This window comes from Anticarsia gemmatalis, chromosome 17 (genome assembly GCF_050436995.1).
Source record: "Anticarsia gemmatalis isolate Benzon Research Colony breed Stoneville strain chromosome 17, ilAntGemm2 primary, whole genome shotgun sequence".
Classification (NCBI taxonomy): domain Eukaryota; kingdom Metazoa; phylum Arthropoda; class Insecta; order Lepidoptera; family Erebidae; genus Anticarsia; species Anticarsia gemmatalis.
In genome coordinates this window covers 2,798,454-2,810,562 of record NC_134761.1, presented here as the reverse complement: position 1 = coordinate 2,810,562, position 12,109 = coordinate 2,798,454, and the positions used below count along the sequence as shown (strand labels likewise).

Below are 12,109 nucleotides of genomic sequence, written 5' to 3'. Positions count from 1 at the left end.
AAGGAGCAAAGTACCATTAAAAAAATATACAAAAACGGAGAAAATTATGACCCATTCTCTCAAGAACCGAATATGAGTGTATCAAGCCTTACATATTGGAATAAATAATAGTACAAGTATATTATTACTATTCGATGTTTTTTTTACATACGAGTATAAGAGATAAAATGAATTTTTAGAATGCTACGAAAGCTATAATGATGATGGTAGTAATATCTTTGATTTTAAAACGTTTTAGCAAAATAAGACTTATAGGCTTGCACTTGGTACGAATCTCTGTAGAGATTTAACTCTCACTGGAGGATCATTTTTATCGCTTTCAAGTTGATGAGCTTATTAAATAAGCTTTCAACATCAATCATCATATAGCTTCAATCAACAGAAAGCTGGACGCTGAAGCTGAAACAGATCGGCAGCCATTTCAGGCTGACATAGAAATCAAACCTTATGTAAAGCAACTGTACCGCGGACTTTCCAAAGATGGGTGACCTCTTACAGGTATCTAAACTGAGTTTAGCGCAAGCGAAATTGATCGCGGTTGCTATCAATTAAGATAACAGGCGTTAAGTCATGTCAGAGGCCTTCAGTCTACTTGAACTTTGACACTAGGAAGACCACTAATCATACGACAAGAAGAATAAGAAGAAGCCTTCGGTCTGCTTAAAGAACTTTAACACTAGGTCAAGCTAAAAGTATGATTATATTGGCGTTAATGGATATACAAATTATATTTAACCCTTTACTTTTACGGGCTTAAGTATTGACAATATTTCGATCACACAAATATTTTCTTTCAAGTGAAAAAACACCCTAATATACAACAGCTATAAGGACCACGCTTATGCCATAGATTCATAGATATAATGTTATTTTGTCAAGCTTTCCATTAAAATATACAGGAATCACTTAGCTCCAACATAATTTTGTCTGCTCGCCCCCGTTCCGTCATTCACATGTCGTGATAACACACGTCATGGTGGTACTACTGACACTTTACTATGACGTCACAGAAGGCTTTTTTGATAACTGATAATTCACTATTCACTACTCGCGCAACTTCGCTTGCGCCACATAAGAGACAGTGGGTCAAAATTTCCCCCATTTTTGTAACATTTTTTACTGATAATCTGCTCCTATTGTTCGTAGCGTATGATATATAGCCTATAGCCTACCTCGATTAATGGGCTATCTAACACTAAAATATTTTTTCAAATCGGTCCAGTAGCTCCTGAGATTAGCGCGTTCAAACAAACAAACAAACTCTTCAGCTTTATAATATTAGTATAGATTAGTATAGATTATTATCCAGGTTCTTATTAAAGTAACTTTAATTTATTCTAGCCGTGCATCACTCCCCTTTTGGAAGGAGACCCTTGTCAGCAGTGGGACACAAAAACAGGCTAGTAAAAAACCCTTTCAATCGATCGATCTCTGAGCTTAAGCCACGCTTGTCGAGGCTGTTCTGTGGTTGGGTGACCATCTCACACTTATCGAGTTCCTCCGTGTTTCGAAAGGCACGTTAAATTGTGGGTCCCAGCTGTCATTTTCAAAGATCTTTCACAGTCGTTAACAGTAGTCAGAAGCTTGAAAGTCTGACGAAGACCGAAGGGTATCGTATTATAACCCAAGTAACTGGGTTGTGGCGGTCCCATAGGCCGTCGCTTCATGTAAAATACTGGTAACCAGTTGCATCCGGTGAGTCTGGAAGCCGATTCCAACATAGTTTGGAAGAAAGGCTGGACTGATATAGTTAAGCTATAATAGATAAATAATCTAAAGCTATAGGTTAGGTTAGGTTGTCTGGGCTTTTTCCGCACTTAGCCTCCAGATTGGGCCTTTGTGCGTGTAGCTACCCTCTTGCATTGATTCACCCTCACTCCAGCCATCCTAGTTCCTCCCAGAACGTCAGAAGCTTTTTCAAGTTGCTGCAGGCTTCCTGGAGTGTTGTTGGCAATATTTTAGTTCGCGCTCGTTGATCCGCCACCCTGTTGCATACCACAAGTACATGTTGTAAATCTAAAGCTATAATCAAAGATAGCGCTATGACATTCAAAGAGCACTCAATATTTTATAAAACTTTGTCTTTACTCGTGTAACCAATTGACTGTCCTTATCACGGCACATACAAGTGGCCTATTATAATTATTAGTTTATTACTGTACGAGGAAAACATAGTAATATTATAATATTGTAACACATAACACGGTTGAAAGAGATTTGTGAACTGTTAGCGCGATTCTCTACTACTAAAGGCTATCGATAACTGGGTAGATTTCGGAAATTGTATGCAAAATCTAATCAGCGCCTCTAGCGGGCTCCGTGGGAACAATTTTTTGTAGTATGTTTTAAATGTCAAAATCTCGCGATTTTACAGCATTGATAGTAGAGAATCGCACTACTGTTCTGTCCTGTAACGAGAGATAGACAGTTGATAATGTTACTTGTCAAAATATAGTTCTGTTAAAATACGCTAGAGGCGCTGAAAGACTTTTTTGTGATTAACTTTTCGATAGGTTGATAGTGTTTGGAAATTGTTTTTCTTTACCAAGTAAGTCTATTTAAAACCCAAATTTATTTTATTAGGAACATTATTTCCTGCTGTTAAATATCTAGTTGGTATTAGTACTAGTATATTGTGATAACGAGTTGCAAATTATATTTAACATGTCGACCAAATACTCTATTCATAGAATTAATTACTGTTAATACGTTTGATTAAAATCTGTAATCAAACAGATAGACTAAAAGGTTATACATTCATCACAATACTGGCGAGGGATTGACAAATTTTCATTGAAAACAATGCGGTGCGGCTGTGTCATGTGATAATGAAAATAGATTACGTATTATGCACCCTGTATTCCATCATTTTCGTAGCCTGTGGAAATTTAATATTTATTATAATAGTAATAGAGAGCCTTGGCGTGCAAGATTTATCTAGATTATTATTATTAATTGGTATATCCTCATTACGGGAGGAGACCCTTGCCCAGCAGTGGGACATTAATAGGTTAAATTTATTATTATTTATCCGTATTTCCAAATGAAAAACGGTTGATTTGAGAACCTCCTCCATTTGAAGTCGGTTAATGATTTAACAGTTAATGACAACTTGGAACGTCTGGGATTATCCTCGAAACTCGAAATTGTCTTTCATTTCTACAAAAAAAACGAAAGGACTTTCCGAACAACCTAAAAGTTAGTTGTATCAAACAGGCCATCGTCAGTTTCATAAAGCCTGTGGGTCACTTATGTTCGAAATTCGGAATCGTCAATTTTGTATACATTTTTCTGTCGCGAACTTTCCACACAAGACTCTTTACTAAGATTTTAAAGTAAAAATTCAAGTAACTTTAGGTTTCAAATGATGTATTTTGCTACCGTACGTTTAGTTTTGTTGCAGTCTTACGCTAGGTAAATCATAGATTTCTATAGTTTGCAGTTTTATTAGGAAATAAATTATGAACTAAGATAAAGTAGTTAATATTCATGAAAGAACTTTTCTCTCGAGGCATTATTTTAGTCTGAAACAAGATTTTATCTTGCTCATTAAACAACTTTCAATCGCTTTTGTCCATTTATTTTTTTATAAGTTAACTAGTAGTTGTCCATTAAGCTATTTTTAATTCTCAGATTTTCTCTTTTCGCTTGAATATTCAGGAAGTGTTTCACCAATCCTTTTAAGAAATAGGGTCATTGAACATACAAAGTAGTTCGTAAGTAATCATATAGACATAAGATAATTATATCCTTTGATCATCTCGATGTAATAATTCATTAGTAAAAGGATGGTAATTTATAATAGAATACGGTAATTAACGCGAACACGCTTTTTACCTTAAAATGCCTAACGTTTCGGCGCAGGTTGCACTCGCCGTGGTCACAGGCTGTCGCGTTAATTCCCGTATTCTATTATACATTAAACATGCAACGCGAGAGTTTAAAAGTTAGGATGGTAATTAACAATTCATGTTTAAAATTAAATTATCTACCACATTCGATGCTTATATACTTTGAAGGATCTTGTGGAAAACCAAAGTTTATCATAGAATTAATTCACTAAAACTGTTTTCCACATTTTAGTTTCAACATCGAACAAAGCAAATATATATAATACATGAATAATTTATTACCACCGCAGTAGGGCAGCGACATCTGTTATTCAATATCATAACTAAAAAAATAAACTACGCCATCTATTGACAAATATTAAGAAGCTGTTCACAGGATAGCATACTACTTTCGTGTGACTTTAAATAGTACAGCAATAAAACACTAGATGGCGTTAGCAGTAACATGTGCACGTGTATAAAGAGTGACAGCAGTTTGTTTTGGTTTGCACACCGCTTCACAAGTTCCTACATTATCTTTCTATTATCAGTATTGCTATCAGTCTGTCTTCATGTTAGTAGTGAATCTGCTGCGTAAAGGGTAAGTCTAATTCCTGTATCAAATATTTATAGTTTGTCCATTGATAAATAACTCGTGAGTTGTAATCTGTAACTTTTGACCCGTTTTGTTATTGCTTTGAATAATGTTTACATCTTTACGTTCTTTGAATTGCATCATTAGTTTGTACTTACCTAATTGACAGTTTTCCTTGAATTAAATGACATTATTCTCGTAATTATCAGAAAGAAGCGAACGAAGAGTAGGTAATTTGTTATTTTACAAAGTTACGATTATAACATGAAAATACGTATTCTCAAGCGCATACTTTACCGGCTTTTTCGTCTGGACAAAAAGTAGCACACGATTTCAGTTTCAAGACGTTCCAGCCTTTGAGTTCAATCACTTTTTTTCTATGGCAAATTACATTTAGAAAAAACCAATTACTTTTGAATGAATAGTTATTTCAAATTCTAATACCTAACATGAAAAAACCCAGCGCAAACACTCAGCAAGAAACGTCAAAAAAGAACGCGCAATTTTTATTTGAAATAATCTTTTTTCAGTTTCAAAATGGCAAAGGTAACTCCAAATCCAGCCAAAGCGCAGTTAAGAGTTGAGATAGCAGATCGCATCGCCGCTCTCTCCGCTGAAGAGAAAAAGAGACAGTCGCAAATTGTTTACGAAAAGGTAAAAAACTACAGAATTTGCAAAGTTATGACTATTAGGGTTGATATAACGGTCTTCGTGGCGCAAGTTATGAGGTTAAGATGGTCGCCACACAATTACCACTGTATCGAGAGATCGTGATTACGGTTCCTACACTGAACAAATACCTATTTATGCGATCCAAAAATCTGGTCTCAGTTGAAGGTGTCTGTGGATATGTTTAAGAGCAATCTAAGTCATCATTTTAAAAATATATTAAGGAAAATAAAGTTAACTTTTCTTAATAGAAATATCCACAGAATATTTAAGATTCTTAATTATATTCTGTAACCTGTTTTTTGTGCTGTCAAAAGAAAAAAATAATTGTAACGACTGAAAGACCCACAATCTTTTTGTTTTTGCGTGCCTTGCAGTCGAAACAAAATATCCCTTCATCCAACTACAACCATTAAGATATCGTAACTCGCCCTCAATGTCACTATTAAAAACCTTCACACTAATCTAAGTTAAAATTCACAGCTAATAAACCACCCCTTCTACAAATCGGCGAATCGCATATCTCTCTACATGAGTACCGACCAAGAAATCGACACGGCTCCCATCATATCCCACATCAAGGCACGTGGGGCGTCTGCCTACGTTCCTCAATACGCTGGCGGCAAGATGAGGATGTTGAAGCTCGAAGCTGATGATGAGAGGACCATGGCGGTGACGAGGCATGGTATAGCACAGCATTCGAAAGACCAGTTGAGAGAAGATGCTGTGGAGTCAGGTATGTTGTTTGAGGATAGTGCCATCTAGTAGTGGGGTGTTGAACTAGCTAGTTTTTACAAAGGATGTAGCTTAGTTCAGCTTTAGAAAACGTCTGTTTTCAATGGGATGTATTGCGACATGCTTAGGGAATCCTCCTACTTCTATCTATATCTATAACGGTGTCCTTTCCAATCGGTGGAATATTATCGCTATTAGCATGTTATATTACGGATTTCAGGACCTCAGCAGCACTCGTTGCAGGAGTAGAAATAAAAAAAATCGCAATTACTCTTTGTCAATTATGCAATGTCACCTTGCCTGTTTTATACTCTATCTCACTATCTGTTCATGCTGTACGGACTAAGGTGATGGTATCAAACTTTCTAATGGTGACTCTACTACGCTCTATCGCCCTTCGGCTACATGTCTTGAGCTTAAAACTTACTCTGGATTCCCCCTAAATTGCTGAATATCTTAATGTCATCACAGATGACCTTCTGAGGTTCTTTACCGCTTTAAATTGTTTATATGAATCCAAGTGCGTGTCATGATAATTGTGTTTTTGTTATTGTTCGTCAATTTGGGCGTAGGTATATCTGTCCACTTTTATCTAGTAACAAGCTTTAGGCAAGTTTTGTTTCGTCATAAAACATGCACTTAATTTACACTCAGAAGCCGATGCAGGATTTTGTTTTCAAGGCTAGGAATCATTTGACCTCTTCCATATAAAATTAATCTTTTAATATTTTGCGTACATACTGTGTGAGAAGATCGTAGTTTCAAGCCGCCTAGGCCCCATAAAATTCGCATTAAAGCAATAAATATCCTGTTAATTTTCCAGGAGGTTTGGATCTGGTGATAACTCCAGGAGTAGCGTTCTCCAAGTCAGGCGACAGGTGCGGCCACGGAGGAGGGTACTATGACAAATTCCTCGCCAATCTGCGGAGCAACCCACAAACTGCACCTAAGGTATTAAAATTTCTCTTAAAAACTTACCCACTGTCCACTCTTTTCGGACCAAGGACCTGATGGTATTAGACCATATCATTCTCTATATAAGATGCTTCCGTGGTTGTTGCTTCTATGGGACTGTGTAGTGAGTATTATGGTCTCGGTAAACGACAGAGGTCAAGTCGTTTGGTTATTGTACTTACATGCCAAGCCCCACAAGAAACAAATAATTGTATAAGCGTACTAAAATGTCAAAGACGAAGAAAAACATCGCGACGGATTCTTACCTGAGTTTTTTTCTTGGAGGAATATAAAGTCTCTGTTTGACTAGTGTGATTGATTAGATACTTAAACCAGAGTGTGCGAGGTGATCTGAGACAGGAATTTTTGAGAGTACTCTTACTTATTAAAATCTTGTTTGTGTTACAGGTGGTCGCAGTAGCATTTGACTGCCAAGTAATAGACAATGTGCCCACCAATGAACAAGACCAGAAAGTCGATGCAGTCATACATGCTGAGTGAAGACAACCAAGAGTTTAATATAGTATACGTAAAATTATGGATTGCACTCATTCATTTTATTATAATCAATTATAAAAATTAATTTAGTGGAATAATTATATAGGGTAATGAAAATATTTAATTAATGCCGTAAATTATATTTTACTCTTGCCCCGACAATACGGGTCTATAGCGAATATTTTATATATTATTATAAATAATTGTTGTTAAAATAAAAATCCCACAAAAAATATACAATCGTTTTATTAAAAATTACAAAGGCACTTTGTGCGAGATAATACAATTTAATGATTTTCTTATTCAATACAGATCGAGAGTCGAAAAACTTAGCACTAATTTAAAGGTACGTTTTACTTAATTATATCACAAATATTTGAATACTAAGCCACTGGAGAAAATACGTGGCAAGAAAGAAATATTTTGGAAAAACAGGTAATAAAAAATAATTATGAAAAAATCTGAAAGGCAATTAAACATTCAAGTTTTCTTAAATGAAATAGGTAATGTTAGTTGTGATATAGTATATGTAAAATTTGAAGAGCAAAGATAACTTAGTCTATAGTTTCAAACAAACAAATATATTATGTTTAATTGGAAAAACGTTCACGAATATTAAAAAAAGATCGTATTGCTATTTTACATAAAATATAGTAGATGCGTAATCTTTTTCTACAGATTCCATTACGGCGTAACCAAGAGCGTAATCGATCGTAAATTATCGCGTAATAAGTAGCGAATAAATTTATTTAACAATAATTTGATAGACATTTATTAACTTATTACGCAATCTTAAGCATTAGAGCGATTTTCAGCAAAAGTTTTAAAAGTAAAAACTGGTTGATTGTAACGTAATTATTCACGATACTTTGCTGCCTAGCTTTACGAAATGAAGTGTATTTCAAATAAAATAAATATCATCATATGGCACCACTATCAGAAATTACCAATTAAATTACATTTTCGTATAAAATGGCAATGTTTACACGGGTACTGATCTGTCTAATAAAATTATTTTATCATTGGATAGTTTACCGTGTCATGATTCAATGAACACACACACACTGAACCTTTCTTGGAGGCTTTTGAAGAAAACCTTTTTTCTAAGGTCAAAGTGCTATGTTGAAGTGATTACAGGTTCATAGTGAGTCTAGGTTGCACTCGCCGTGGTCGCAGGCAGGCAACCTGCGCCGAAACGTTAGGCATTTTAAGGTAAAATGCGTGTTCGCGTTAATTCCCGTATTCTATTATACATTAACCATGCAACGCGAGAGTTTAAAAGTTATGATTAATAGTGAATCGTTATTATAATTAGTAATGTAAGTTGTTTGGCGACACCTTCACGGCTATTTCAGGCGTACCACAACCACGCAACCACACCACAACGAAAACACGTGGTCGGGTGCATATTTTCCTATTGAAATTAAATACAATTCACACGTACCTCATTTTGCAGCCTTTATAGACCACGTGTTTCATACCACCAAATCGCAACCACATTTTATCGCTGACTCGTGGTGTGATTGTAGTACGTGTAAAACAAGCCTTTGCCGTCACAAAAGTTAACACACTTGTAGATTTTCAGTGAAAATATTTTTAGGTACATAAACACGTAAAAAGAATAGAGTGTAGACATAATTATCATCTACTTATATTCTCATGATTTATGGAAAGGGCCTTTTTCACATGCCTTATTATATACCGGAGAAGAAATAATCTTAATAATATAATCTAAATAATATAACCTAAAAATCCTTATTTACTTACATAAAATATTAATATTTAATACATATAATAACTTTCATACATTAACATCTAATAGAAATGATTGTATCCCACTATCAAATTGGATATACATAAATTAAATACATAATAACTTAATAACTATATTAAAAATACATAATAATTACCACCAAATTTTGTTGAAACAGTAAAACACTGAGTTTTAAAAAAGGGTACGATTGCATTAAAAATTTAATCAGTTTTTCATACAAATTTAATATGTATGAATAACTGATCAGCGCCCCTAGCGGTAGCTAGCATGAAATATTAATTTTCAAGTAATATTTAATGTTAAATGTCTCTGCTCGATAGTATTGAGTGTAACTGTAAGGAATAAAATGATAAGACTTATTCCAGACCATTTTTAATGTCAAATAGGTCCTTCTTAATATAATAATTCGGGATTTTAAAATAATTGTTATAATTCTGAATATCTACAAAATTATCTACTTATAACTAACTTAATTATTTTCGATAGTGGAATCCAAATCGTAGCTTCAAAAGCTTTTTACACTAAAAATAAAATTCGTTGATTTTTACAATTGTTATCTTATATTTAACAAACACCTTACAAATTAAACTTTATAATAAGTATAAAATAAATTCGAATTTATTAGCTTTTCGAAATGAAATACTAACAAAAATACAACTACAAAATATTTTGGTATATTTCACTCAAAATATTTTGTAGTGTATGAAAAGGTACGAAATTCTAGAGCCGTTTAAAAAGCACTAAAGGCCGGTTTCTGCAGTATATTTAGCGGTAGTTTATCTATTCAATAGCGTTCAAACGCTATTGAATAGATAGATGGTAAGACATTAATTTCTGAAAAAATATAGCCACATAATTCTTTTACGCGAATAATTACGCGAAACTAAAGTTTAAAGCATAAATCTGCGAAAATATTTGTCAATCACAATGCGAGGTAAAATAGCTCAAAGAAAATTATAGATGTTCTGTCATGTACGGAATGCACATAATAGTTTCAAAGAACATACAAATCAGATATTGAGTGTAGAGCATTCCCACGCCACAGAGCACCGTGATATGAATGTCAAATGTGTAAAACCTCTGTTTTGATGCACTCTGTATTGATGCAAACTCAAAATAATATATTTACAGCAAAACGAATACTACTGCAATAACGATTTTTCGATGGCATCGAACTCCTATCGTCAAATACTCGATGACAATTGGAAAAAGAAGTAAGGTAGATACCTTGACACATGAATACAGGGAGCTTTAGCGAACGAATCAATGATTGAATCATCAACAAACTTGAACTATCTGGTTTCAATCAAGACAAAATTTTTCCGGTGACAATTTTCTTCTTGACACGACTATTCAAACTGATGAAATTCGACGCAAATTTTCTACACCTTCAGTTATTCCTTATATAGCCACTCCTGCATCAGCCATACATCATCGTATAACAGCCCCAAAGACTCTCTGCCCCCTGGACATGAGGAGTTCAACAGCACCGACGGCAGCCAGGAGTAGCAGCAGCGCGATGATGACCAGGACAGCTCGGCACCGTCGCCGGCGACGCTCGTTGCGCGCCAGACGGCGGGTTAACGCTTCGCTTCGAGCACCGTCCAGGGTGAATAGTGCACTGGCAGCCTGCAATAATAACAGTTGTTAGAATAACTATTAGGTACTGGGTTGTTTTTAAAGACATTCGTAGATTCTAGGCCTCATGGCTTTCTTATTTTGTTAGTGGACTAGGATTAAATATTAACACGAACTTCAGCTAACGTTTTTTTACAACATGCGTAATGTAAGTACAGATTTTATAATGCTTTCAATTAAAGCATAATTTGAATCAATTATAAGACAGCCATGCGTCAAAATATGATCTTGAACATACCCCAAGAATGTATGTTATGTGATAAATTATTTTAAAGTACATCCAAATTGATTACATCTACTATTACTACAGTATAATTTGTGTAAATTAACAAGTGATTGAAGGCAGTAGGCTAATTACAAGTAACGCGGTTAAAAGTGTAATGTTTCGAAATAATGTCTCTCATGTGTCTCTCATGTGCTTGTTAGCAGTCGATAAAATGTATGTTATATGGTTGATTTGATTGCGAGAAATATTGACTGTAAGTGCGGCGAACATATCAGAATAAAGAACCCACATACATTTTATTACGCACCTTACAAAGATCTAGGGTGGTTGATCACCAGTCAAATTAGCTCTTTTGACAATTAATAAAATGTACCTAATTTGGTATTCAAATACTGACTTTTATATTTTTGTTGCCACCAAATGAGTGCGTATTAAAATGTTTCAGTCTGTAATAATTTTAATTTCAACATTATATAGTAAAAAAAATTACATAGCGTTAGCATTTTGGATAAGCCTTTTGCCAACACAAGATTAAGATTTTTTCAATAACCCTATTGAAGATAGCGTTACATTTCTCAATTTTATAACTAAAACTAGAGGCGCTAGTAAAAAGTTCACGGTTCTTTCCATCAGTGTGTCAGAACAACTAAATAAACTACTGGTACAAAGTCATATCGATAAATAGTTGGTAAATTAATCGCTCTTGTGAAACACGGCGTCGATGGCGCCCAAATAACTGTAAAAATAATTGTAATTATATTATTTCAACACGATCGGTTTATTTTTATACAACACCGGATATCTTTATATGGAAAAACAAGGATTTATTGGCTATTTCGAATATTTCACAAAGTATTTGAGTTCAATGTGCCTTTCACAAGATTTTAAATCTTATTAAAAGAAATGCAATTTAAGGTTTAAGACCACTGCACATATGAAAATCGTAAATAAAAAAAAAAATACTGCAGTAATAGCCAAATGGTCTAAGTATCGAAACAACGCCAATAACTTTTCCAAGTTATGTGTGTTATGGCTGCTACACACATGCCGCGCAGAGCTGTTCAAATACCACTATGCGGTCACCCATCTATGGAATGACGGCGCCAAGCGATGCTGCACGGATCGTTTTTTTGATCGAAGCTTTTTATTTCTATTGTATCCTTCACTCGTAAACACTTTACAGAAGAAAT

The 12,109-nt window shown here is 34.6% G+C and overlaps 2 protein-coding genes across 3 annotated transcripts in view; one reads left to right on the top strand and one right to left on the bottom strand.

Annotated features, from left to right (window-relative positions):
• The first annotated feature begins 4,272 nt into the window (after nucleotides 1-4,272).
• On the top strand, nucleotides 4,273-7,515 carry Mthfs (methenyltetrahydrofolate synthetase). 2 transcript variants are annotated; one of them, XM_076125213.1, is made up of 5 exons: nucleotides 4,273-4,431; nucleotides 4,956-5,079; nucleotides 5,578-5,830; nucleotides 6,653-6,780; nucleotides 7,192-7,515. In XM_076125213.1, exons 1-5 carry the CDS (start codon nucleotides 4,403-4,405, stop codon nucleotides 7,282-7,284), a joined length of 627 nt encoding a protein of 208 aa, XP_075981328.1. In that variant the 5' UTR covers nucleotides 4,273-4,402; the 3' UTR covers nucleotides 7,285-7,515. The 2 variants fall into 2 exon arrangements, with proteins under 2 accessions (XP_075981328.1, XP_075981329.1); XM_076125214.1 differs by lacking the exon at nucleotides 4,273-4,431 and adding an exon at nucleotides 4,633-4,651.
• Nucleotides 7,510-12,109, bottom strand: part of LOC142979965 (uncharacterized) — a 58,214-nt gene continuing 53,614 nt past the window's right edge. The window contains exon 6 of the mRNA XM_076125212.1: nucleotides 7,510-10,684. Within this exon, the coding sequence (XP_075981327.1) occupies nucleotides 10,487-10,684 (198 nt within the window). The 3' untranslated portion in view covers nucleotides 7,510-10,486. The remainder of the gene's footprint in view (nucleotides 10,685-12,109) is intronic.